Source organism: Callionymus lyra, chromosome 18 (genome assembly GCF_982586985.1).
Source record: "Callionymus lyra chromosome 18, fCalLyr1.hap1.1, whole genome shotgun sequence".
NCBI classification, from domain to species: Eukaryota; Metazoa; Chordata; class Actinopteri; order Syngnathiformes; family Callionymidae; genus Callionymus; species Callionymus lyra.
Genome location: NC_141835.1, coordinates 5,736,451 through 5,763,911, shown reverse-complemented (window position 1 = coordinate 5,763,911; position 27,461 = coordinate 5,736,451). Strand labels below are relative to the sequence as shown.

Sequence of the window (27,461 nt, the reverse complement as noted above, 5' to 3'; positions counted from 1 at the left end):
ATTATTATGAATGAACTATTACATTTTATTTATGACAATTTATTATACCGATCTTTTATTTTATGTATTGTATTTTATCGATCTCATTGTATGTGTATTTATTTTATTCTTTACCTTCAAATTCCTGTGTTTTGTTTAAAACACTTGCAATAAACTTGTTCTGATACTGTTTAAGTTAAGTATAATACATTAATATATTAAGTTTTATAATGAAAAAACTAATGATTAGATTAGAAAAATGTCTTCTTTAGTTTCATGTGATGTGTCTCAAATCCCATACTTGTGTACTCAAAGTTAGTATTTTTAGTGCGTAAGTGCGTCTCAATTCTAAGTATGCGAAATGTAGTGCTCAATACACACTAGATTACTAAAACGCCCACAAAACTAGTATGATCCATAGAGTATGGTTCGATGGACACTAACTACACTAAACGGCTCCATCTTAGTGACGTTTTAAACGGAAGTTACATCATATATGTATATATATATATATATATTCATATACTTACAGGTGTATTTTCAGCAGCAGTAGGAGGATAAACACGTCTTTGCTGCTGTTACCAGCATAAATATCTCGTAAATATTTCTATTCACATATTTTTCTTTATTTCTTTTTCCAAACGTGCTGCCAGCAGGTGGCGATAGTGTTCAAACAGCTGGTTGCAACCATCATTAAATAGTAGTAGAAGAAGAAGCTGTTGCGTCATTTCCTGTTAGTGCGTAGCAGCAGAGTTTGATTTGACACATACTATCTGTGGAGAATTTGCGTGCTAGTTAGTATGTACACTATCCTGATGCATACTAACTTCTAGTATACGAAGTATGCGATTTGAGACACAGCAATAGTTTGACTCTGATGCCTCGAGGGCCTCACGTGGCTCCTGGTACTGAGTAGTAAATATGTCGTGTTTCCACATCTGTTTCCGTCACATCTGTTCTTCTCTGTCCGCTTCACGAACAGGAAGCGACTGGTCGTCCAAGACGCCGGCGATCGTCATCCCCTCGTCGTCTCCGGCTCACAACTCCCACCGACGCACGCCGTCGGAGGCGGATCGCTGGTTGGATGAGGTTTCCAAGTCGGTGCGAGCGTCGCTCGTCAATCCTTCGCCGCCCAGCCAGGCCTTCGCCGCTCCCATGCCGCTCCCGGCCCCCGCCGTGGCCTTCGTGCCCTCCCTGCCCCCCGCCGTGCCCATGCTGCCCCCCCGCCAGCCCGCCTTCCACGCGCCCGCCCCGTCTTACCCGCTCTCCAACGGGATGTCCTTCCCTCAGGGCGGCCTGCCGGTCGTGGGCATCACCCCCTCCCAGATGGTGGCCAACGTGTTCGGCTCGGCCACGCAGCCTCAGCTCTACCCGGTGGCGCCGGCGCCGCCGCCGCCGCAGCACGACGCCCACGTGGCCTCCAACCTCAGCCCGTACATCAAGCCCCCCCCGGCGCTCCACCACGCTCCCGCGCCGCCGGTGAACGGCAGCGAGACCTTGAACAACGGGTCCAACGGGTGGTCTGGTCCGTCCCAGTCCGCCACGTCTTCGCCGGCGACCCGGCCTCCGCCCCAAGAGGATGCGTTCGAGGCCCAGTGGGCCGCCCTGGAGGGCCACTCCCGCCAACGCACCTCCCCCTCCCCGACAAACCCCTTTTCCACCGAGCTGCACAAAACCTTTGAGATCCACCTCTGAGGACCGGGTCGAGGCGGAGCAGACGGACGGACTCGGCAAAAAACGAAGGAACAATCGGACCGCACAAGAGAGGGATGGAAAGAAACTCTGGATCTTCTGCATCTTACGCTACCTTGTGGATTATCTGAGCCGGGACTGACCACAAACTTCACGATCGCTTCATTCAGCTCAGAGCGCCCCCTGTTGGCAGGACACCCCTCTACCCACCGACGGCAGAGGGACGACTAGCGAGACGATGCCAAAATCTTTATTTTTATGCATTATAAGTATATTTTGAAATAGTTTTGAAAAAAATCTAACAGGAGAGTAACTTCGCCAAAGGCAGAGAAGAGCGACGAGTTTGTTGTCCGTGTAAACAAAAGAACGATGGTATATATTATACATAAAATTATATATAAAGAATCTATACTGTACACACAGCTCCATGCAGTGCTCGTTTTTAATGTGATGTATAGAGAATATGTGAAGGGACAGCTGCTTTCTGTGTTTATACTTTTGGATTCTTTTTAAGTTTGTTTTTAAAGAAAAATGTTGTCGTTGTTGTCGTCGCGTCCCTCGATCTGGATGTAAAAGCATCTCATCTGTAAATATGGAATCATTGCAGCAACAATCAAAGTGGACCTAGTGAATGGTGGCAGCGCCCGACCGGTCGCCTCCTTTGTTTCCAAGTCTGCGCCAGTGCTGAGATCTTAACTTCTTCTTTTCTTTAGCTCTGTAGGATCTCCTCTTTTTTTCGGCCCCCGTTGTAATGAAACGTTTTTTTAATTGATTTCTGCATTTTGATTTTGCACAAGCACTGAAGTAGATGATTTTTAACCTCATAGGTGATTATAATCAACGTGGGATGTTCTGCTGTGGTGCTGAGATGTTGACCTGCTCCGGCTGCCGTCGTGGAGATGAAATGGTTTCGTGTCTTAATGTCTGACTTCTTTATGTTTTTGTTTTTTTTTCCATAAAATCAAACCTGTGAATACAACATGTTCTGAGTTGTTTTTGTTTTTTTTAATTAATAATACATTGGGGAAACGACACTATCGGCTATAATATAACGTTATTATATCGGCTAATCACGCTTTTAACAATCAGACTCTTTAATAAGTTATTAGAAGTTTAATAAAGTATATAAATGTTAAAACGTATTCTAGCGAATAAACGTTTCGCGTCGATGCCTCCTCCATCCTGCGGGGGGCGCTGATCTGCCGCAGCGCCGCTATAAGTGACGACGAGAAGAAGCCGCAGATGATTTTAAAACAGAAACAGATGTGTTTGATCGTTAAACAGGTGTCGTTTCTGGTCGTCAAGGTAAGATGAACGTGTTTTACTTTTGTCCACGCAGCTTAAGAGTTGATCTGTTGGCTTCAATGAAAAAATGCCGAAGCTTCGGAGTTTGTTGGCAGTGGACGTCGGCTAGCTATGGAAGCTAACGTGCTACTTGCTAACATCAAAACAATTTTAGCTTGAGATATTCAAGATGACGCAGCTTGAGAAGTTTGTCTCCAAATCTAAAAGATTTAAACTGAACTAAAGCTGAATTATTGCAATATTCTAAAACGTCAAATCACTTCTATCCATCGAGTCTAAAGAACATTTAACTTTTAAATGGATGCTACGTGTGTATGACTCTTGCTTTTATTTCCATGAAGTGATATAAATGTAAATATTAAGGTCAATTTGTGCTGTAAAAACACTTGTTTATAGTCTAATATAATTTATAATACGACCACATAAATCAGATGCTTTTGATTATTTTTATTTTGGGGAAAAGAAAGATCTTTTAAACAGTAAATGCTTTGTGGTTATTATTAGTTTCATCTTTCTATTCTATTACAACCATGTGTTACATTTATTTGTGTCCCCGGTGGTTCTGACAGAGACGAGCAGTGTCACCGGAATCGTACCAGCGACCCTGAGGGAGAAGGTTTGTGAGATGTTGAGATGATATTTAAAAAAAACGACAATAACCCTCTTGTAACACAACAACACAATCTCGGCTTATTTGTCTATTGTTTTAGGTTTTCACCCCGGCTAACTGGGAAAAACGACAGGATGTCTCATCGAGGACATTTCACTGCCGTCCTCACGACGGTTCTCGGTGCCACGCTCGGAGGCCTCCTCCTATGGAAGGCGTATCACGGCAGAAGGAAAAGGCTGCCGCCCAACCACACGGCAGTCCATCCTTCAGCAGCGCCGCGTCTCGTAGCGACGCCGGCCGACGATGGCGGCGTCGAACCGCCCGACCGCGCCGACGAGAGCCTCGATTCTGAAGAGTCTCGAACCTCGTCGTCGTCGTCGTTGTCGTCGCCCCCTTCGGTCCAGGTTCCCACTTGTGAGCAGCTGTTGGGGGTGAAGCCCCTGGTGGTCCGGACGGAGGAGGAGTGGCAGCATCTGTGGCCCCTGATGGAGCAGGAGCTGTCGGTGTTCCCAGTGCTGGGACTCGACTGTGAATGGGTACGATACAGTCAACAATACATTAGTGATACTGTAGTAACACAAGTAAAGGATATATGTGTAGTATTGTCCAGTACTTGACCCTGGTGTTGTGATAGTTTAGTAACAAGTATATATGTGTAGTATTGTCCAGTACTTGACTCTGGTGTTATGATAGTGTAGTAACAAGTATATATGTGTAGTATTGTCCAGTACTTGACTCTGGTGTTGTGATAGTGTAGTAACAAGTATATATGTGTAGTATTGTCGAGTACTTGACTCTGGTGTTGTGATAGTTTAGTAACAAGTATATACGTGTAGTATTGCCGAGAACTTGACTCTGGTGTTGTGATAGTTTAGTAACAAGTATATATGTGTAGTACTGTCGAGTACTTGACTCTGGTGTTGTGATAGTTTAGTAACAAGTATATACGTGTAGTATTGTCGAGTACTTGACTCTGGTGTTGTGATAGTTTAGTAACAAGTATATACGTGTAGTATTGTCGAGAACTTGACTCTGGTGTTGTGATAGTGTAGTAACAAGTATATATGTGTAGTATTGTCCAGTACTTGACTCTGGTGTTGTGATAGTGTAGTAACAAGTATATATGTGTAGTATTGTTGAGTACTTGACTCTGGTGTTGTGATAGTGTAGTAACAAGTATATATGTGTAGTATTGTCCAGTACTTGACTCTGGTGTTGTGATACTGTAGTAACAAGTATATATGTGTAGTATTGTTGAGTACTTGACTCTGGTGTTGTGATAGTGTAGTAACAAGTATATATGTGTAGTATTGTCGAGTACTTGACTCTGGTGTTGTGATAGTTTAGTAACCAGTATATACGTGTAGTATTGTCCAGTACTTGACTCTGGTGTTGTGATAGTTTAGTAACAAGTATATATGTGTAGTATTGTCCAGTACTTGACTCTGGTGTTGTGATAGTTTAGTAACAAGTATATATGTGTAGTATTGTCGAGTACTTGACTCTGGTGTTGTGATAGTTTAGTAACCAGTATATACGTGTAGTTTTGTCCAGTACTTGACTCTGGTGTTGTAGTATTCACAGACCACATGACTCTTGACAAAGTCGTAACTGCTTTCATTTGTTTTCAAACCAAAATATGTCCAAACATCAGCTTTAAAAGCTGCTGGAGTCACTGTATCCTCTCGTCCTCAGTAACTGCTTTCATTTGTTTTGAAATCAAAATATGTCCAAACGTCCGCTTAAAAAGCTGCTGGACATCACTGTATCCTCTCATCCTCAGTCGTCCCTGGGATTTTGTTGTTCCTTTAGATGGCAGCAGTCATGACGACTTCCGCAGCTAGAGGGCAGAAGTTTAATTTAATTTTAAATTGTAAGTTTAATTGAAATAAAGATTTGAAAGCTTAACTTTCTTCATCTATAGATTGCAGTTAATAACTGACACTTTACAGTGACAAAAAAACATTCTATTCAAGTATATTAATATTGTTTACAGCCCTAATATTGAGTCGAGGACAAAATTGAGTTTTATCTGTAAATAATTGTTCAATTTATAATCTTAATGACACAAGAATATTTCATTGTAGTCATTTGTATACATTTGTGTATCTGTAGATCTCGAATATATATCTTAAGACGTTTCTATTTGTTCAGGCTTTTCCTTGATTTTCCTGTTGTGTTCTCAGTTTTATCTTGATCTCTAAAGTATGTACTTTTTTGAGTATTGTTTTGATTGTTTAAGCGCTTTGTGACCCTGGTCTGGAAAAGCGCTATATAAATAAATATTACTTACTTACTTACTTACTTACTTATATCTTAGTCAAAAGTGAAGAACCGGGACAGTGATTTTTTAAAGAAGCTTTTCTATTGAATTGCGGATTGATGGACGGCTCTTGCGCCCCCAGGTGTCCGTGAGGGGTCAGGCCTCGGCCGTGGCGCTGATGCAACTGGCGTCGTACTCCGGCCGCTGCATCCTCGTGCGACTCCTGGACTTCCACGACAAGCAGCTGCCGCTCACCCTGATGGAGGTCCTGAGGAACCCCGGCGTCCTGAAGGTCGGCGTGGGCTGCTACGAGGACGGCAGGCGGCTGACGCGCGACTACGGCCTGTCCATCGGCTGCACCGTCGACCTGCGCTACCTGGCGCTGCGACGGAGGTGTGCGACCATGAGTGTGCGTCGGTGCGACGCTTGTGTTGTTGACGCCGTGTTGTGCGCTCAGGCTGGCGACGCCGACCAACGGCCTGAGTCTGAAGTCTCTGGCGGCCGATCTTCTGAGCGTCTCGCTGGATAAATCCTCCGAGCTTCGCTGCAGCAACTGGGAGGCGGAACACTTGTCCCTGGACCAGGTCTGGACTCGCTCTAGGAATCAATCGGAATCTTAAGTCGTGTTGAAACTATTTCTTTAGAATAATTGAGTGCAATAGTTTCTATATTGAAAGGTTGAATTTGTTTCGTTTTTTACATATAATTTTCGTACATATTTTTTTAATTTTTAGTCTTTTGAATTACTTATAAAATGTTGGTAAAAAGGTGTCACCAGACAAAACTAATGGAGCACCGAGCCACTTGATCCAACTCTCAGCCAATCACAGGACAGCAGTGTCTCTGGACTCTTGCTATTGGCTGATGCTTATTATACCAACGTTTTTAAATTGAATAAAAATGGTGATAATTTAGAATTTTATTTCTGAATAAATATTTATTTTAAAAAAACTAAAAAATACTTTGGAAAATATTCCTTTAACTCAATTGTTTTCACATTTAATATTTTGATTCCAATAATTCGAACATATTTTAAATCTGAAATGTATTAATTGTGAAAAAATTTAAATGATTTATGTTGTGAATTATTATTATTATTATTAACTCCATGTGTAAAGAAATTAAATAAGTAATATTATATATTTTTTAACTCCTACTAAAAAAGAAATGAAATGAACTATTCCAAAGTAAAATGTATAAACTTAAATAAAAAACAACAACTAGAATATATATATATATTTTTTTTTCAAGCATTTTATTTGTCTTTTAATTTAATTATTTGAATAGGTTGAATTCTATTTTAATAAATTAAATAAGAATATTACCCTTTTCAAATATGTTTAAATTTCTTTAACATAGTTTGATATTTTAATTCCACTTAATTAATATTTTTCGTCTTTTCAATTCAATATAAAAGTTTAGTAATATTGTTTTCTATCAACCAGACAAAACCAGAAGAGCACCGAGCGACTTAAACCTTCAGATGATCACATGACAGATCAATCAATTACACTATAATTATACACTATTATACTTGCATCTTTAAATTAATTGGAATGTTTTTTTTTTTGTTTTTTTTTAATTGGTCTAAAAGAAAATAAATGTAACTTTTTAAATGTTAAAAAACTTCTAAACCCAAGTTTTGTTTTAAATTAATAGTCTTTTAAATTCGATGTTAAAATGTCGTTATAATCGTGACACCAGACATTACTAATGGAGCCCCGAGCCACTGGATCCAACTGTCAGCCAATCAGAGTTGATCGTTTATTATTAGGCCGTGAATTAAATTGAATCGAGAAACTGCATTTATTGAACTATGAACATCAAACTATATATTCAACCCGAGTGTTATTTCAGGGTCAATGTGACCCAAAGGCCCCAAAAAAACAAACAAATGTGTCTGTGGTATCCCTTGTGTTGTCTCTGAAACGAGGTCCACGACCTCCCTGGCTTCTATCAATGCATAGGCAGTGGTGGAGGTCGATCATCTTGAACCAGAGACGACACAAAGGATCCCACAAACACATTTGTTTTCAACCAAAAGTTACATTAGTTCTGATGCCACTGATCTACTTCCATAGACGCGTATAAGAAAAGCTCTGAGCTCAGGTGTGTCCGTAGATGACGTACGCGGCTCAGGACGCCCAGGTGTCGGTGGCGCTCTTCTTCCACCTGCTCGGCGGCTCCTGCTCCGACCTGACCGGCAGCTGCCAGGGTCTGGTGGACGTTCCGTTCCGGGCCCGCGGCGAGCGCGACGGGAGCTCGGACGGCGAGCGGCGGCGGCGGAGGTCGCGCAAGCTAGCGACGGAAGCCAGCCCCGAGTCTGGAGATCAACAAGTCCCAGACCCGAGGAAGCCCAGCAACAGGAGGAAACCGCTGGGCGAGGGCTTCTCCGTGAGGTGTGACCCCCCCCCTCCCCGTTGACCCCCCCCGTGAAGGTTTGACCCCTGACCTGGTTCTGATCCTGGATCCCAGCAGGAAGTCTCCTCTGTACGACAACTGCTTCCTGCACGCCCCGGACGGCCAGCCGCTCTGCACCTGCGACAAGAAGAAGGCCAAGTGGTACCTGGACAAGGGGATCGGAGGTAAACGGACTCCACTGACCTCAGAACCTTTTGTTTGTTTGCATCTGGAACGAGTTTAATCGATCAATGTTTAGTTTGTATTTAAAGTCAAAAGTTTATCCTTTAAAATCGTAGTTTTACTCCAAAATAGTTTATTGACCACATGGTAGACGTACATTAGTGTCATCGTTTAAATTGTACTTTTAAATGTTAATTTTTATTTCTTGAACGTTTAATTATTGGATTTGAAAAATATATATATTTTTTTGACTTAATGTTTGATATAATAATTATTTTAAATCAAAAATAAATGATCTAAATTTAAAAAATGTAATAATTTGTAGCCTTTTAAATTCAATATAAAATGTTTTAATGGTGCCATCGTTTTATTATTGAATTATTACATTTTAAAAAATGCAAATTGAATTGAATTATAAAATGATTATATGCTTAAAAAATTTAAAGCGTTTCAATAAAAGAAATGTCAATAAAATCATTTAATATTCTTATGCCTCTGTACTTAACATTATACTTTACATTGTTATATATATATATATATATATATTATAGATCTAACGAGGTGCTCCACTAGTTAGTTTCACTAGTTGACAGGTTTATAAAGTCGATAATACTAGTGATGAGTTGATGAAGCTTCATGATACGGTGTCATTATCTTTAGAGTCCACTAGATGGCGTCTCGGCACTATTATACTATTGTTTTAAACGACTTTCATGATGAAACATAATTTTTTAACTGATGGCGCCACCTACTGACCTCTGAACAACATGACACTGTTTCATGAAGCTTCGACTCATGCGACTTCAGAGAAGAACCAGAATGTTCTTTCAAAATAAAAGCTCTTTCAGGCACTAAACGAATATGACTCTCAGTCGAGTGTGAACGATGACTGTTGTCCTTGAACCGTGTGATGATGATGATGTCATCACTGTGCGACGCAGAGCTGGAGAGCGAGGATCCGTTCGTGGTGCGTCTGCTCTTCGAGCCGTCGGGTCGACCCGAGTCGGAGCAATGTTACTACCTGACGGCCAAAGACAACCTGTGCGTGGTGTGTGGCAAAGCTGACTCACACATCAGGTGAGTGTGTGTTTGTGTGTGACTCTATTGTATCATCAGTGTGTGTGTTGTTGTGATGTGTGACTCTATTGTATCATCAGTGTGTGTGTTGTGATGTGTGACTCGATTGTATCATCAGTGTGTGTTGTTGTGATGTGTGACTCTATTGTATCATCAGTGTGTGTGTTGTTGTGATGTGTGACTCTATTGTATCATCAGTGTGTGTTTGTGGTGATGTGTGACTCTATTGTATCATCAGTGTGTGTGTTGTTGTGATGTGTGACTCTATTGTATCATCAGTGTGTGTGTGTTGTTGTGATGTGTGACTCTATTGTATCATCAGTGTGTGTGATGTGTGACTCTATTGTATCATCAGTGTGTGTGTTGTTGTGATGTGTGACTCTATTGTATCATCAGTGTGTGTTTGTGGTGATGTGTGACTCTATTGTATCATCAGTGTGTGTGTTGTTGTGATGTGTGACTCTATTGTATCATCAGTGTGTGTGTGTTGTTGTGATGTGTGACTCTATTGTATCATCAGTGTGTGTGATGTGTGACTCTATTGTATCATCAGTGTGTGTGTTGTGATGTGTGACTCTATTGTATCATCAGTGTGTGTGTTGTTGTGATGTGACTCTATTGTATCATCAGTGTGTGTGTTTTGTTGTGATGTGTGACTCTATTGTATCATCAGTGTGTGTGATGTGTGACTCTATTGTATCATCAGTGTGTGTGTTGTTGTGATGTGACTCTATTGTATCATCAGTGTGTGTGTGTTGTTGTGACTTGTGACTCTATTGTATCATCAGTGTGTGTGTGTTGTTGTGATGTGTGACTCTATTGTATCATCAGTGTGTGTTTGTACAAAACTCTCTTCATTGAAATATTGACATTAGAAAATGATCTTAAGCTCCGCCCACTGAAAACTATTTGTTTTTCTGGAGATTAAATCTTGTTTAACCACACCCACTCTGCTGTGATTGGTCAAGCTAGAGGTTTGTCACCGCGCCTCATCAATCCCGGTAGTCTCCACCTCCAAGGGACTATTTGTTTAAACAAAGCAGGAGTGATCACAGCTGGAGGAGTGAAGCCATTATTACGTCATAATGGACTCTCGTAACCTCTCGTTCGTCCAGATTTCAGAGCAACTTTATAAAGTAATGAGTGTAAAACATGGTCATGAAGAGAAGTTACTGCGTCTTGGAGATTAAAATGTTTTTAAATAAGTATTTCTTTCAATTCTTAGCCTTTTCAGAATCAACAAATGTTAAACGTTTGTAAACTCAACAGGATTTCTTTACGTTAAAATGACAGAATCCGTGATTGAAACCAGATTATTATGATACATTAAATAAGATGCATTACTATAAAGTGCTTTATGAAGATTTAATTAACGGATTTTATCAAATAATATGCATTCAATGAAAAGTAAAAAAGTTTCTTTGAAACCAGACAAAACCAAAATATGAATATTATGTTAGAAAATAGTTTTTTGACTCGATTTACTTAGAATGTCAAACTTTTGAGTGTAATTTATTCATTTTCTATCACTTTATCCCTTATGAGGGTCGCGGGGAGACTTCAGTCTATCCCAGTTTCATAGGGCGAGAGGCAGGGGACACCCTGGACAGCACGCCAGTCACACACATAGTCATACCTACGGACAATTTCCCCAAAGTTCTCAATCAACCTCTGTATGTTTTTGGACTGTGGGAGGAAACCGGAGTGTCCGGAGTAAACCCACGTGACACGGAGTCTGAGTTTCAGTTAAAACTAATTCAAGCTTTGAATATAAAAGTGATTAAAATGAACACGTGTCTCCGCAGGAAGAACATCGTGCCGCACGAGTACCGGCGCCACTTCCCCAACGAGATGAAGGACCACAACTCTCACGACATCCTGCTGCTGTGCACGAGCTGCCACGCCGCCTCCAACGTGCACGACGGCTTCCTCAAGCAGCGGCTGGCGCGAGACTTCCTGGCGCCGCAGGGCTGCGAGGAGGGCCTGCGCCTCCTGGAGGACCAGGACCGGCGGCGGGTCCGCTCGGCCGCCAGGGCCCTCCTCAACTCGGGGGAGGAACTCCCGGGTCAGAGGCGGGCGGAGCTGCAGGACGTGATCAAGAGCTTCGTGAACGTGAACTCGGAGCAGACGCTCTCGCTGCAGGAGCTGCAGGAGGTCGCCAACCTGGAGACCAGGTCAGGGTTCAGGACCACCAGTGACATCGGTGTCGAATTGATGCTACTTTTTTTATTGTGTTAATTCAACAGTTTTTTTTTTATATTTTAAATCCAATAATTTAAAAATACATCTTATTAATGTTGAAAATGGTTTCATACGTTTAAATAATTCTTAATTTTGTGAATTATTACATCAAACTCTGTGTGTAATGAAATTAAATAAATACAAAAATGATTAATTTGGATAAATATAGGATATATATTATTAAAAAAATCAACCTTTCCAAAACTATAGAATTAAACTATTAATTAAAATGTAAATAAACGTTTTAAAAAAAATAGAAAAATGTTTAATTTAGACATTTATTTTAGAACTTTAACTCTTTTAAAATGTATTTATTTGTTTTACAAAGAGTAATTATTTGTTATTGAACATGTAGAGTTTGGTTATTGAAGGTTGAATTTATAACATTTTTAAATTAAACATTTTCAATTTTTTTAAACGTTATATTGAGTTTATACATTTTATTTTTGAATAGTTTAATTCTATACTTTGGTTATTGAAGGTTGAATGTATTTCTTTATTAATAATTAAACCAAACAAAGTATAGAATTAAACTATTCAAAATAAAATGTATAAACTATAATATTTCTATATTTAATTCAGTAATTGTATTTTATTATTTTAATACTCTCTCGGTAAATGAAACTCTTTTAATGTGTATTTTGTTTTAAACAGTCATTTATTATTGAATTTGTTTGGTTAAACTATTAATAAAGAAATAAACTCAAACCTTCAACATCCAAAGTATAGAATTACACTATAATTAAATAATATAATTATTCAAAAATAGAATGTATAAACTCAATGTATTTTAATTTGTAGTCTGTTAAGTTCGATATAAAAATGTTCTTATGTTCATTTCCAGCCAATCATGCGACTCTTGGACGATCATGTGACTGATCAACTCTTTGAAAATGTTCTTTTTACACAAACTATAATCATTTATTATTGAAAAATTTGTAATTCAATTATTTAAAAAAATAATTCAATGCTTCTATTGTTTTTTTTATTCCAAAATAAAAATGATAAATTCAATATCTTTTTATATTTACCTTTAAATTCAATGTAAAAATGTTGGTATAATGAAAATGATGATGGTGTAACTTTCAGCCAATCATAAAACACTCAGATCATGTGACTCTTTTGGTTTTGTCTGGAGACACTTTTGTACCATTTTATATTAATTTTAAAAGACTATGAATTTAGAACATTAACTTTTAAATGATTGGAATAAGAAAATCAAACTGTAAAAATTCATTATTTTCACTTCAAATTGAACGTTTGAATATAGAAACGAGTTCAATCAATTGAATAAAAAGCTTGTGATTGACGACAAACGTTGTGTTCTCAGGATCCTGAACGAGTCTTACGTGCCTCACGGCCTGAAGGTGGTCCAGGCTCACGCCGAGCGGGGCCTGCGGGGCCTCGTGGAGCTGGAGCTCTGCTGGAGGCAGCACTTCCTGACGCACATGAAGCCGCGACACCTGCCGCACCTCTGGTCCGTGGACCACAACCACAGCAAGTTCCTGCGCAAGTACGGCGAGAACCTGCCCATCAAACTCAACCAGGCGGACTGCGCCGTCAAACTAAGCCCCGCCCCCTGTCCCGGAGGTCTGATCACATGACCCGCCAAAAAAAAAAAAAAAAGACTTGACGGCGCCCCCTCGTGGTCGCCTGTGAACTTTTATATTTATGATGAAAGATTATTTATGAAGCTTCCACCTGCTCTTAATACCCCCCCTGCTCCCCCCCCCCTAGAAATGAACCCCTTCCTTCTCTGCAGGTTGGCTGCTTCCTGAATACTCACTGACGGATGTTCCTTGTAGAAAAAGAGGCTTTTAATTTGAAATCAACTTCAGGAGCTCTGACGTCATCAGAGTCGCTCGACCTTCTGTCCCGCCGCTGAGGGTCCCGAGGAGCCCGAGGACCTCCCTGGTCCATGTTCTAGTGGACCTCTTAAATCCCAGAATCCTCGGCGCAGCGGCCGGATTTTCATTTCCGACCCCCGTCGTTTCTTTCCCAGAATCCACCCCGACAGCGAAGCAAACGTGCCAAAGCATTGACCCGTTTTCTACCAGGAAGTACAGAGTATTTATTCGTCATGTGATTATGGAAAGAAAAAAAAAGTATTTTGAAATGAAATGTTGAAATAAAGTGATTTTTCTAGTAAGTCTGTCTCATCTCGTCGTTGTCGTGGCGACCAACACACACACACACACAATTTCTTTGATACAAAATCACAGTTTAATAAATAGTCTGTAAAAAATGAGTACAAAAGCAGTTTAACATCTCATATATGAATCACTGGTGACGTTGAACTCCGAGGAGCCGGCGTGTGTTCGGAACGACTTTTCTCTTTTACTTTTTACAATCTAGTTTTGCTGAATTAAGGCCTCAAGATTTTGGCATCAGAACAATCTCAGTCACTTTTGTGTGTTTTTCTTTTCCAGTGTAGCCATGAGCTCAACGCTCTCACACTTGAAATGTCAAAAAAAAAAAAAACTGGCTCCACGTGCGGACGGACGATCTGGACCTTTTTTTCGGCGACGAGCTCGAAAACGGCACATGAGGCGACTTCTCTCTGGAGGACGAGGAGTGAAAACACTCTGACATCTTTACTGCATTTCCTGCCAAAACCTCAGGGTCGACACGTCACGACTATTTACTGCATAAGTCCTTCGTTCGACAGAAAAACGCGTGGAGTTTCTCCTCTTTTAGGGTCCACACGTTTACCTTTCTTTTAGAGATGTCCCCAAAAAGTTAAAACATGAATACTCAACACAGGTTTTTTTTCTTGAAGGTTACACTGATTAAGGCATGAAATATCTCAATGATGGACCCCAGTCAATTTACTGCAGCGGGTCTAATTCTCCGTAAGATTGTCGCTTAAAAGAAAACGCTGCGAGGAAAAAACCCGACTATTGCTCCGCGGCGGCGGCGACCGCGCTCTGACGCCGGCTACATCGATAAATCCAGCTACGGTTGAATAAATAAGGAGATTATTCGTCTTTCTTTTTTTTTTTTTTTTTGGTCAGCGATGATCTGGTTCTTTCTGGGACTGAAGTAGGAACTTGTCGTACGGAAGTCAATTTCGTGGATTTTTGATGCGTTTGCGGAGGATCTTAAAGACCGTCTTTAGAAACCACCTCAAGTGAAGTCGTTTTCATTCAAATACATTCGTTACAAAACTTCTTTCTGCCGTTTGTCGTCACCGACTTAACTTGAGGCGCCGTAAACGGAGCCTTTGACTCGAGGTCTTTAAATCACTTCACTGGCCTCTAAGGAAGCAGCAGCTCTACTGTGAGTCCATAACGGTCGCCATAGCTCGCCGTTTTAAGGCTGTGGTGATCCTCCAAACGGAGCGATCCATGAATCCTATCGGTGTTCAGGATGGTGGTCCTACCGGGTCACTTCCCCAATCATCTTGTTTGACCAAAGCAAACGATGGTACCAACGACCTTCGAGCAGGAGGGTCATGAATACAAGTCGAACTAGTGCTAACCCTAGCTTGGACCAAACCGACCTGTTCAACGATGCAATGTATGGACCTCGACAAAGTAGCCCCAGCTATCCCGGCTATTGCACCTCATAACTGGCTTCAAGGAGCCGCGCCAAGAGCTTGTAGAAGCTCATTTCAAAACTTAATTTTAGCTCCTAACCAAAGTACTCTGTTGTCACCAAGACTTTACTCTGAATCTACGTATCTGGGCCTGACAAGAATGAATCGAGCTAGCACTTAGCCTAGCACTCTCCAGGAACTGCTAAAACCTCCTTGAACTACCCTCACCTCAAACCCCAATAGAAACACTAAAAGTTAATGCTCACCAGCTCAATGGTGACCCTCGAGTCAAGGAGTTCTCCCGTATGTAACCTTCTAATGGGATCATCTGGATCAGACCGAGGGAGTTCAAACGAGTCTTGCAGCTAAAGTGCAAGTATTTGCTGGGACACAAAGGCAGAAGATCAACAGAAACATTGCTTTGACCAACGGTACCTTCGTGACTCCCCCAGTCCTTAGAAGTGTTTCCAAAGAACGAGTAAGAACCTCTGGATTACGAAACAACCGTCGGTGTCTTCGTATCGTGTCACAAAATCCAAGAAATTGACTTCGACGAACCACACAACACGAACGTTGCGACACATCTGCTTCCGACAAACCCATTATTGCTCGTGTGTTCGTGCTCGCCTACATGAAGCTGATCCGAAATAAATACTTCACAGTCAAGCAGGAACGACTTTGACTCTTAAATCGACGACAAAAATAACTTTGCCCCCCCCCCCCTTCCCTTTAAGGGTGCTCTTGCTCCAGTTACTGGACGAGGAAAGTTTGCTGGTGAGTTCAGGACGATGCGGGTCACAAATTCTTTGGAGTTTCATAAGACGATGGAGCTGCATATTCGTACACACACACACACACACACACACACACACACACACACACACAAACACACACACACACACACACACACTTGTCACTATGTTCCATGTGAACACACAGTTGGCACAGGTTATCAAAAGAAACACCCTGAAAGCTTGGCACTATGCAAACAGAAGAACATCTTTGAGAAACTACTGAATCGTCTCGACCTCACTATGAACTATATGCTGATGATCCGTCGGGTCTGAATGACCCGCTACCACTGAAACCATAGAGCTTTTTTTTCCGCACAGACATCTAAAATGAAGTATCTAACATCCACCGGTGCTTCTGTCTGCGTCTCTCTTAAGTGCCTTTTCACATACTTCACGAGTCCCTCACAAGTGTCCCTCCAGGATGCTGGTGACCGCCTGGTCTAAGGGGGGTCCGGGCGGGGCCTTGGAGGCCGCGGTGGTTGTGCCCTGTAAGCGCTGCAGCTCCAAGATGCTGTCGATGGCGCTCTGAAGGTGTTCGCTGAGCACGTTGTCCTCTTGGAGAGGGTGGAGCGGGCTGAACCGCTGCTCCGATACATCCATCTTGTAGCATTTGAGTTTGGGGGCGTCCGGCGGGGGGCGATAGACCCCCGCGTCCTCTGAATCTGCTATAGAGATACTCAGGGATTTTATTTTGGAAAGGGAAGCGGGGATCTGTGGGAAGGCTTCAAGCACGTCCCTGTTCGAGATCTCCTCGCAGGGATGTTGCCGCGCCCCGTTGGAAGCCAAGGGGTGTCGCTCGGCCCCGCCACCGTTAGTCAGCTTCCCCGCGTGGTCTCGCTTGAGACCCAGTTCACAGGCGGAGTTGCGGACAACCTTCCGGGAGCCGGACTCGTGCTTGATGGTGAGCCTGAGGCCACCGCGGGAGCTGGAGCGGTACGTCTTCAGTCCCGGCGGTCGGTCGGAGATTCTGGTCCAGGCGGGCGAGGAGGACGGGCTGCTGGCGGAGGGTCCGCCATGGGGGGAAGACAACGACGACGACGAGGCCAGGGTCATCATGAAGGACTCTAGAAGGAAGAGGACATTTATGTTTAGAAGCTGCACCGATGTCCAAGGTACTTCACGATGTAGTCAACTCAGTGATCGTTTACTAGGTCTGGATTGTGTAACAGCATGACTGAGTCTGTGGAGGTAAATTTGAAGTTCAAGTTCACTCACCGGGGTCTCTGCGAGCTCTGCGCCGGTCGTCCACTAAAGCACATCGCTCGGCCTGAAGGAAGAGTCGGTCCAACATCACCATCTCCGCGGACGGACTCTCTTGCTGCGGGGTTGCCCAGAGTTACACTTTGGTTCGACCGTTTCTCAAGAGGGGCTCACCTGAGTTTCTCTGACGAGTAGCTGCCTGTATTTGTTCACCATGTCTTTGGTGCGTTTCAGCAGGAAACCAGACACGGAGTCGAACTCCTGGTCCACTGCAGGAACAGAAGCGTCACCTTATTGGAGCCAGAACGACTCCCCGGAGATTTGATTGGCTCTCGGGGATACTTGACGGACAGTTTTACAAACCCATGTATGTAAACTCAACCATGCGTGACACGTAGTACAAGAAAGTACTTTATTAAGTTTTATTTTAATTACCAAATATTAAAACATTTGGAATGGAATTTTATATTTTTTCAACAGACATGCAAAAATCACACAAAAATAATAAAGAAAGACAACAAACTATTATGAGAAACACACAATCAACATCTTTGTTTACTTGTTTACAAATAAGAAAACAAAAGAAAAACATACAGATGATTTCCTCCACGCAATGGAACACATACAAATACATGGTGATCATGAGAAAAAGTACATGAATAAATAACAAAAAACATACAGATGGAGATTCACACACAAAAAAAAATACAAAACTGAGAAAGAAAACACACCAAAAAAACGACACATGCTGCTTAAAACATCATCTATAGAAATGTTCTATGAAAGCAGAAGCATTTATGAAAGTATCAACAAACAAACAAACGAGTAAATGCAACAAAAAAAAAAGTAAGTGCACCCATCATTCGTCACAGAAGGCTGGAGCTTAATCCCAAACTGACCTAAATTGAAGTCTTCCTGAGTGGGCAGGTGACCGGCACATGCGTGGTAAGGCAGCAGGTGTCTGACGGCGTCCTTCAGGGTGGGAAAGCCCTGGTTGGTGGACGGGTTCTGGGTTGCTATGTGATCCGAATAGAGCTGTTGCTGGAACCTGAACACAGCAGATGAACCCGTGTTTAACTTTTGTACATGTTGTCCCGGGGCGGCAGGAAATGGTACCTGTGCCTGCGCATTGCTGGTGTGAGTCGCTCTTCTGTCTTCGGCTCCGGACCTGCCTCCTGGAGGACAGAGACCAAAAAACAATCACCGTCACCTGCTTCCTGCCTTGAACAGTCGACACTTGGATTCTAATGTGCTCAAGCATTTGTTTAACCCACAACTCACTCACCTTTGTGCTCAACTGCTGGCTTGTAATGAGCGAGTTCAGATTCTTAGAAGCTGCTGGGGCAGAATCCTGGACACGCTGGACTGCAGGAGAGACGGGTCTACCCTCAGGACTGAAGACATTGCTCTCCAACACAGCAGTTGTCTCTGAGGAACATCGGACAGTTAAGAAGACGTTTTACATTTAACCTCTTGAGACCCTGCATCCACTTCAAACTTTGATCTGTTGTCTTCATTGGACCCGCACTGGAGGTGAAAGGAAGAACTTACTATTGCCTGTAGTTTCTTCTGCAACTGAATTATTCCCTCCTTCCGACGAATCCTCCACTGTGGACGGTTCAGGCATCAGGATGTTGACATCAAGAGGCGAAGGAAAGTCGTGGCCTGGAGTGTGAACATCCTTGAACACCGTCGAGTCCAGCCTACACTTGACCTGCTGGAGTGTAGCTGCAGCCTGAGGCAAGTCCATCTCAAGCTGGCTCTGGTCAAACAAAGCCTGGTGGTGGGGATCCTGGTACTGGACTTGACTGACATCTGTTTGCGGGGCTGCTGGCTGGAGGACTGAGATGTCTGGTGCAGATGGTGACATTAAAGATTCCTCTGGTGAAGTCATAATGGCCACTGCAGACACACTGGTCTGAGTTGGAGGACAGGGACAGAGCATTGGTACGTCCTCCAAGTCAGCGGGAAGTGGAGAAGCCTCCACAGAGTTGCTGTCCGGACCGCTGCTCACTTGCTTCTGCCCTTGGTTTTCGCAAACCAAAGGGGAAGCAAGAGAGTTTAAAGTGACTGCTGGCATTGCTCCCACCAACAATTCGGATGTGGCTTGAGAACTAAGTGCTTGCTGAAACACAACAAAACAGAGACAGTTTAGTCTTCCAAACTTTGTTTGAATCTTGTCAGATAAGGAAGAAGCCTGACCTGCTGCAATTGTTGCATAAAGGCCGGACTCATTGACTGGGTTACATCCTCCACGTCTTGGTTCAAGTCAGCTGATGGCCTCAGGTGTTTCTGTGCCTCCACAGCTGGCTGCTGGGCTGGAGTTTGTGCTTGGGGTGGCTGTAGCACAGTTACTACAGCAGGAGAGGTCTGTAGTCCAGGAGGTTCCATCTGCGCTTGCTGGAGAAGGTGACCAAACTGCAGAATGACAAGGTAAATGCTTAAAGACACCTGTCAATATCAAGTGTCAAAAACAGGTAATTTTTCCCAAAGTGGGCCAAAGTCCATTTCAGCACCCTTTTTTGCCAATGCATACCCCTGCCCTTGCATTTATGGCATTTTAAAGGTATTTCTGTGACATATCACCCCCTCCTGCCTCTGTATAGAAGCTAGGTACGAAATCCACCTCCCACAACGCAATTTCAGGTTTCACAATTTGGATTTCAGCGCAAAATGTACTTTGAACAGTGCATAGTGTGGCATCACTTAAATATTTTACCTGTGGTAGTTGCTGGAATGTCTCATCCAAATTTGTTCCCTCCTCTGCAGCAGACCTCTCTGACAGAAGAACAACTGAGGCCGACTGAACGCTCAGCTGTCCGTCGGGCACTCCTGTCGAACCCTGCACTTGAGCAGCAAACGGCAGCCCCTGCACGACAGCAGGACTGTTGACGATAGAGATTGAGGCCAGATCTGTAGGGAGCACCCCAGAGCTGTTGATCAAGGTGATGTGGTTTCCTAGCGCAGGGCTATGGACGAGGGTAGCACGTGGCGCTTGGCCTCCTGCAGTGTATGTTCCAGCAAGCTGTGCTGGCATCTGGAAGACAGTAGGGGGTGCTGATTGAAGCTGCAAATGTCCTGAAAGCACAGTGGCCTGGCGCAATGCCAGTTGCCCATTTGGGGTGGTAAAGACAGGACTGAAGTTTAGTTGACTTTGGGGTACAGTAAGGATCTGAGAGCCATCTACCAGCTGACCACTGGAGGGCAGAACACTGTGGACTGCACGGCCTTGGTGGCTGGTGGTCAAGAGGGGTCGAGCAACACTGCCAGACTGGGAGATTGTGACAGGTGGATGGCCTGGAAGAAGAAATTGGTTTTGGCCTTGGAACAGTCCCTGAGGCTGCAGAACGAAAGATCCCCCTTGGTTCACTAACTGCAAGCTGACTGGTTTGGGGAGCTGCTGGGCAGGCCGTGTTGATGGAGCTGCTGGCATTTGCCCTGCAGACTGGGACAGTAAAATATTTGGTGAATTAGTTCCAGGTACAAAAGTAAGACCTTGGGTGTTTTTTTGTCCAGATGGCTTGGGGCTAATCTGTACTAATCTGGATTGTATGTTGATGGGTAACTTGGGCTGGATGGGGAGAGGAGCACGCTGCAAAACAATGCCTTGGGTTGCAGTAGTCCTAAGAGTGGATGTTATGAGAGGACGGCTGGCCACGCTGGGTGCGGTTTTGTGGATGATCATACTGGACGCTTGAACAGGACTTATCGAGAATGACGTTTCTGGGGAGGCAGCTGGGAAAACATTTCCTGGTAGAAACCCCATTAGCTGAGGTGGGGCTGCAGGTTTTAGGGATGGGCAACCAGGTCCGACGGCAAGGAGTGAAGGCTGGGGGGGCTCCACAGCTGCTTGACTGTTTCTTGACAATGGTGGTGAGTTGAGCATCGTCACAGATTTTGGTACCAGTGATACCGAAGTTGAAGTGAGGAGGGGAGCCGGTGAATAAAGGGAGAGATTGTCCCCAGTTTGGGCCAGCCCTGCCTCCAGAGCCATAGTCTGCTCTGTAATGTCCGCCTCTTGCAGGCTCTGCTGTAGGATATCACAAGCCACCTCCTCTTCCACTGCCTCCACCGCTTCTCCCTTCTTTGAATCACACCCCAGCTCCACAGGTGGTCCAATGTCGACCACATGGGGATCCTCTGTAGCCTCTGGTGACGACAGGAGTGCTTCCTCCAGGAAGGACAGGTCCACACACCCAGGTGGAGGTGTGCCAGGGGAGTCCCTGCCATCCCCCAGCAGAGAGCCTGGGCTCTGGAGAGGGATAAGAGTGAAGAGAAAGAGATGACTCTGTGGTTAGTATGTGAGAACAGGAAGCAGTTGGGGCACATCAGTGACTCTCCGGAGTAAAAATCCCTGTTGTTAGTGGCTGAGCCAGATACTCACTGGGGCATCTGCGAAGAGAGAGGGCTCCCCAGAGGAGGCATTAATGAGCAGGTCGTCTGTTGGCAGCTGGCAGGAAAAAAGGACCGGGAAATATACGTTTTGTGGCAACTCTTAAAAAAACAGGAATGTTTTTAAAGAAAAAGAAAAAGGTCGGCTCACCTCATTGGTCCCGTGAAGAAAGTCGTTCAGGGCTTGGGGGTCACTGCAAGGAGGTCGATCGTCAAGAACTTTCAGAGCAGGATGGACATAGTGAGGATGATGTAAGATAAAATAAGAACATACCACAAAACATCAAGAAGACAAGTCCCATCTTCATCCTCCATGTCAACTGCAAAGAGAACAAAACACAATCAAACCGTGAAACGAAGAACAAACGTTTCGACCTTAAGGCCCAGATTATTTCATATGGTTCAAAGTAGATTGTTTTTTTGTGACATATACAATTGCCATATCAAGGGTAAACTATGGGGCAGATATTACGATGTAGAAAACAATAAAGATAATTTCTGTAACCAGAGAAAAACTATGTTGAAGGAAAGGAATTGTAGCTACGATAGAACAAGCGTCCAAAACTGTATATGACAAACATTTACCGGGATTATTTTCAGTGTTTCACAGAAGTGAGTACACTCTTCATATTTCTGCAGATGTTTAAAGTATATCTTTTTAATGGGACAGCGCTGACAAAATGACACTTGGATCACACAATGGAAAGTGGTCTGTGTGTTGCTTAGATAACAGTGTAAGTTTATTTTTACCCTCAAAATAACTCGATAAACAGCCATTAATGTCGACAAAAGCGAGTCCACCCCTAAGAGACGACACCCACCTGATTATTTGAAGTCATTAGTTAATTTAGGATCAATACAATGAAATTAAAAGAGAGCCAAAGTGGGTGTTTATATCATGACCTACGAAGATTTTTGGTTTCAAGGCATTAACGTCCGAATGTCCTTCAGGTTATCTTCTAATAGAAAGAACCGCGGCACCGTCTTCTCGCGTGTGACGGTGAGAGGTGGAACCTCTTTTTGTGGGTCCATCCCTGAACTTGGGAGCTTCGAGACCGTCCCCCCACTTACTTCATATGTGAGAGCCCCCATACAGATCGGTCCAGCTTCGGAGTTCCTGGTGGTGGCCTCATGAGAAGTCGTTGTGTCCCGGCGTCACGGTTTCGGACGGTGTGGCGTGCCAGGCATGGGTGGCCAGACGGAGAAGACAAGACCTCGGTCTGCTGGAGCATCCCTGGATGGAGGGTGGATGGGTAGAGGGGGGGAGACATCAGGTCACGCCAGGTTGAAGGCAAAAAATAGGGTTTTTGCAGTGACATCTACCGAGAGTACATCAGAGTATTGATCCCGCCGGAGGCTGGAAATGGAAGCTATTGTTGAGGACAGCCGAGACAGATGTGTAAACAGGAGGAAGGATGGCTGAAGGAGAAACAATGTGGCATCTCCACAGGGTGTGTGTGTGTGTGTGTGTGGAGGGGGGGGGGGCACAAGACATGTTTTTGTTTACACCGCCGCATTAACAGCCCCCGGGGTACCGCAGCCCCGGAACCAGACGACCCTCATCTCGACCTGGAGTGCAGCTATTCCTGCGACAACAGGACGTGCCGGGGGGCGCGCACACGGGCGGTGGGTTACGTAAGGTGAACGAGACTCCATGTCAAAACGAACGAACTAAAACCATCCGGGTTTTTTTTTTTTTTTTTTTTTGCGGCTGCGTGCGTTTCTTCTTCCCCTTCACTGCAACAAAAGGCGTCCGAATATACATCGTCACCCGGGGAGACGCCGCCGCCGCCGCCGCTGCCCGTCACACCGCCATCCATCCCGAGGAGGAGAGGAAGGAAAACAAACCGCGAGGAGAAGAAACTCACCCCTTTCTTTTGTGGTTTATTGTCCTGTCAGGCGGGCCTCTGCGCCATCGATTCTCACTCAGTGGTCTTTTCAGATGCTAAAAGGAGGAGAGGGGGAGGAGGAGGGAGGAGGGGGAGGAGGAGGAGGTGGGTGTGAGGAACAGACTGGGAGAGTCGATCACAACACAAAGGTGGCGGAGAGAGAGAGGGTGGGAGGAGGGAGAGAGAGAGAGAGAGAGAGGAGGAAAGAGAGAAGCCTCCTCCAGGAGCTCCAGAGGCGCGAGAGAGGCTTCAAATCTCCCCGCGCTTCCCCGCGAGCTCCTCCTGCCTCCAGATGTTTTCATCGCACTTTTGTTTTTGTTCCATTGGCTTTTATTTGATGATGTCGACTTGAGATCGATGCTTATCGACTCTTTTTTTCTGTTCCTCTCGCGCAGAGAAGAGAGAAATCAATAGTTTTGTTGGGAAAACTTTATTTGTCATCGCAGACAAAACGGAAACAAGAGATGAGAAGTCCTTGTTTTTTTTGTGTCATAAATGTTTTGTTAATCCTTTTGTTTAAAGGTTCATTATTCAGTGATGTATTTTAAGTTAGAGATGTACAAGCTGAACGAACAAAAACGGTGGAAGTTTGTACAGAAAAAATATAAATAAGCTCAATTTTGTTTCCCCCTAAATAATAATTTCTTCCTTTTTTTCTGTAGTTCACCACCAGGTGTGACTAAACATTTATAATCTGATGGCAAACTCAAATTTGGACCTTTGACGAATTAAACTTATACCACTAATTCTTCTACTACTTCATCATTTTTTCTATCCCAATACTCCTAATTCTAATACTTGTTCTACTCCCACTTCTACAACTTGTACTACAAATTCTACTTCTTGTCCTACACATTCTACTGCTTGTATTACTAATACTGGTTGTATTACTAATTCTACTGCTTTTATTGCTACTTGTGCTACCAATTAAAAAAAAAAAAAAAAATGTTACACTTGAATCGTATGCCACAATATTCTCACTAGTTAAGGAATGTTTGGGCTTCATTAATTCAACTGTTGCCTCGACTGATCTTTAGATGTACTGTACATAAATACATATATATACAAATACATATATCTACCAACATATATAAGCCAGACATGGTTCACTCAACATAGGATAAATGTTACTATTTTCATTAAAGTCTAGACAACTTAGAGAACATTTAAATCACTTAAAAATTGTAAAATAGTTCATTTTTGAAGTAAAACTTAATACTTATTTAACTTTAATGGCAAAAGTCGGACCGCCTTCAGTAATACCACAGATTTAAATGAATAACAAACACACGTGTTTGAGGATTTTCTTTTTATTAAGACTTAACAAAAGAATACAAAATACTTGTTGATCATTTTTAAAAAGTCAAAAATGTTCGGACAAATGATTCCAAAAAGAAATAAAAATAAAAACAACAACACATCAACCGTCCTCTCACTTCCCAGCCTGCTGGGCCTGACGGCGGAGCAGCATGTAGATCCTCTCCTTGATCCAGTCCTTGTTGTAGGGCTGGTACATCTGCGCGTCGGTTCTGTACCTGAGGAGGTTTAACAAGTCATTTGGTGTCGATCGACGTGCGAGGACGAGCGTAACTTACACTAAACAGCTGAGATCCGCCAGGTCGTCGATGAAGTCGAACAGCTGGCTGATGTCGTACGTTATTGACGGACTGTTGGGGTTCATCCTCTTCAGGTGCTCCTCGTACATCTTGCACACACCTGAACACATGTTAAAGTCACAGTTCATTTAAACTTCAACTTTCTACTCTCAATCCGACTGATGTTTGGATTATTTTTGGTGAAATCTGTTCTTTTTCAGTTATGGAAAAAATGTTTGTTCATTTTAATGTAGCGACTGCAGCTCAGTTGTCTTCGTCTTTATCAAAAAAGACACTTAAAAGTCTGTAACGTCCATCTTGTATTGACGCGTCGACATGAGAAGAGTTGTTCTGGGAAAAACTAATAAAAGTCTATATTTTAGCTTAAAGGCCAATATTCTACAAAAACAGGAAGTACTTGGTCAATGCAATACTTCCAACAGACAGGAAATGCTTGCAAAATTTACCCAGAGTACTTCCTGTCTGTCTAGCATATTATTTAAAATTATGCTATAAACAATCTTAAAATACAGATTTGTTTAAGTTTTTTTTCCTGAAACAATTCCTCAAGTTGAGGCTGAGGATGAGCAGCAACATTAAAATCAACAAACATTTTTTCGTCTAACTTTTAAAACTCTTACTACTACCAATACTACTACTTATATTAATACGTTTACTACCAATTCTACCTATACTTTTACTCAAAGTGTACTACTGCTTTGACCAATTATACTTATACCACTATTTCTACTACTACTACTACTATTTATTATTCTACTCCCAATACTCCTTCTAATTCTAATACTTGTCCTACTCCCACTTCTACTCCTTCTACTTGTACTACACATTCTACTGGTTGTATTAATTCTACTGGTTGTATTACTAATACTGCTTGTATTACTAATACTGCTTGTATTACTAATTATATTGCTTGTATTGCTACTTGTGCTACCAATTCTACTGCTTGTGCTACCAATTCTACTGCTTGTGCTACCAATTCTACTGCTTATACTACCAATTCTACTGCTTGTACTACCAATTCTAATGCTTGTACTACCAATTCAAATGCGTGTACTACCAATTCTAATGCGTGTACTACCAATTCTACTGCTTGTGCTACTAATTCTACTACTTGTACTACCAATTCTACTACTTGTACTACCAATTCTACTGCTTGTACTACCAATTCTACTACTTGTACTACCAATTCTACTGCTTATACTACCAATTCTACTGCTTATACTACCAATTCTAATGCTTGTGCTACCAATTCTACTGCTTGTGCTACTAATTCTACTGCTTGTACTACCAATTCTACTGCTTGTGCTACCAATTCTACTACTTGTACTACCAATTCTACTGCTTGTGCTACCAATTCTACTGCTTGTACTACAACAAATTCTACTACTCCTTCTACTTCTACCACTTCTTCTAGCCTTTCAGTTGACATATTCAGCAGATTCACTGTATTTTCTTCTGGAAAAGCATTTGTTCTAGTTCCATGTTGAATAAAGTTCCATCTATACCTTCCATGCAGTCGTTGACAGACTCATAGTCGGCGTATGTTCTGCCCTCGGGTCTCTTGGTGGGCTGCACAAGGAGGATGGTGTGAGCCTGAGAAGAAACACAAGAGACTCCATGTTATTGTTGCGTTTATTCAACCCACCCACGTGTTCAGGTGTTATCAGCCATTTCGACAACATCCCTTTGATCGAACATTCAACGGACACGTCCTTTCAAAACTATCAATACGTGTTTGAATAAAACAATATTCCCCATAATCGCATACAATTACAAGTTTAGTTTTTCGTCGTATGTTCGTGTATATATTTTAAATCGCTACGGTTCACCGGCGACATTCAACAATAAATAAAACAAACGGTGATCAACAGCAAACGTTTAGAAGTTTAAAACCGAGCTTTTAAAGAACAATCGAACATCGGCTCAGTGTATGTTTAGCTGCAGCTGCTTCATCGACTCACATTCATGCTAACGTTAGCATCAGCGTCTGGAAACCTTTAAAATGCGCTCTTCTGGTAACAATAAAAAACACAATATACACGCACGCATATATTAAATCTAAAACCACAACCAAAATTCACCGGAACTTACCATGTTTTTGACGAGTCGATGTTATTTGAGTGGCTTTAGCTCGACCTCTTGCGTCTCCACGTACCAAACGACACTTGACACCGGAAGTACAAAGACTGTAAATATATCCTTTTAATTAATCGTATTTAGTTTGATATTTTTTAATACTTTATTTGATCTAGTTTTCAAGATTACACCCTATGATATGCATA

General features: G+C 42.9%; 4 protein-coding genes across 7 annotated transcripts in view; 2 read left to right on the top strand and 2 right to left on the bottom strand.

The window, feature by feature from the left end:
* The window catches only part of numb (NUMB endocytic adaptor protein), a 36,909-nt gene extending 34,259 nt beyond the window's left edge, over positions 1–2,650 (top strand). For all 3 annotated transcript variants that reach the window (XM_087779411.1, XM_087779412.1, XM_087779410.1), the window contains one exon: positions 962–2,650. In XM_087779411.1, coding sequence (XP_087635537.1) covers positions 962–1,674 — 713 coding nt within the window. In that variant the 3' untranslated portion in view covers positions 1,675–2,650. The remainder of the gene's footprint in view (positions 1–961) is intronic.
* A 240-nt stretch (positions 2,651–2,890) lies between these two features.
* Positions 2,891–13,899, top strand: exd2 (exonuclease 3'-5' domain containing 2). Of its 2 annotated transcripts, none has more exons than XM_087779409.1 (10): positions 2,891–2,976; positions 3,546–3,592; positions 3,687–4,122; positions 5,992–6,242; positions 6,307–6,433; positions 7,971–8,248; positions 8,328–8,434; positions 9,374–9,509; positions 11,315–11,683; positions 13,081–13,899. In XM_087779409.1, exons 3-10 carry the CDS (start codon positions 3,721–3,723, stop codon positions 13,352–13,354), a joined length of 1,944 nt encoding a protein of 647 aa, XP_087635535.1. In that variant the 5' UTR covers positions 2,891–2,976; positions 3,546–3,592; positions 3,687–3,720; the 3' UTR covers positions 13,355–13,899. The 2 variants fall into 2 exon arrangements, with proteins under 2 accessions (XP_087635535.1, XP_087635534.1); XM_087779408.1 differs by having other exon boundaries at positions 8,325–8,434.
* A 2,291-nt stretch (positions 13,900–16,190) lies between these two features.
* LOC148060234 (BRD4-interacting chromatin-remodeling complex-associated protein) lies at positions 16,191–23,715 on the bottom strand. The gene is made up of 14 exons (XM_087779558.1): positions 23,543–23,715; positions 22,746–22,908; positions 21,949–21,994; positions 21,826–21,868; positions 21,667–21,732; positions 20,002–21,534; positions 19,485–19,700; positions 18,834–19,407; positions 18,568–18,710; positions 18,399–18,457; positions 18,182–18,330; positions 17,457–17,551; positions 17,298–17,400; positions 16,191–17,146 (listed from the first exon to the last, which is right to left on the bottom strand). The coding sequence occupies exons 3-14, from the start codon at positions 21,987–21,989 to the stop codon at positions 16,485–16,487; spliced, it is 3,684 nt and encodes a 1,227-aa protein (XP_087635684.1). The 5' UTR covers positions 21,990–21,994; positions 22,746–22,908; positions 23,543–23,715; the 3' UTR covers positions 16,191–16,484.
* Positions 23,716–24,857: 1,142 nt separating this feature from the next.
* LOC148060233 (enhancer of rudimentary homolog) lies at positions 24,858–27,420 on the bottom strand. The gene is made up of 4 exons (XM_087779686.1): positions 27,271–27,420; positions 26,685–26,772; positions 25,159–25,279; positions 24,858–25,098 (listed from the first exon to the last, which is right to left on the bottom strand). Exons 1-4 carry the CDS (start codon positions 27,271–27,273, stop codon positions 24,996–24,998), a joined length of 315 nt encoding a protein of 104 aa, XP_087635812.1. The 5' UTR covers positions 27,274–27,420; the 3' UTR covers positions 24,858–24,995.
* Between the last annotated feature and the right edge of the window lie 41 nt (positions 27,421–27,461).

Excerpts from the sequence above, each read along its gene's own strand:
- exd2 (XM_087779408.1), top strand. The coding sequence starts at position 3,721 with ATGTCTCATCGAGGACATTTCACTGCCGTCCTCACGACGGTTCTCGGT. Across the intron at positions 6,434-7,970 it reads AACACTTGTCCCTGGACCAG|ATGACGTACGCGGCTCAGGA; the intron begins GTCTGGACTCGC and ends GTGTGTCCGTAG. Across the intron at positions 11,684-13,080 it reads GTCGCCAACCTGGAGACCAG|GATCCTGAACGAGTCTTACG; the intron begins GTCAGGGTTCAG and ends TTGTGTTCTCAG.
- LOC148060234 (XM_087779558.1), bottom strand. The coding sequence starts at position 21,989 with ATGGAGGATGAAGATGGGACTTGTCTTCTTGATGTTTTGTG. Across the intron at positions 21,869-21,948 it reads TGTCTTCTTGATGTTTTGTG|TGACCCCCAAGCCCTGAACG; the intron begins GTATGTTCTTAT and ends ACCTCCTTGCAG. Across the intron at positions 17,401-17,456 it reads TACTCGTCAGAGAAACTCAG|CAAGAGAGTCCGTCCGCGGA; the intron begins GTGAGCCCCTCT and ends GCAACCCCGCAG.
- LOC148060233 (XM_087779686.1), bottom strand. Across the intron at positions 25,280-26,684 it reads TGTCAACGACTGCATGGAAG|GTGTGTGCAAGATGTACGAG; the intron begins GTATAGATGGAA and ends ACATGTGTTCAG. Across the intron at positions 25,099-25,158 it reads GCGGATCTCAGCTGTTTAGT|GTACAGAACCGACGCGCAGA; the intron begins GTAAGTTACGCT and ends AAACCTCCTCAG.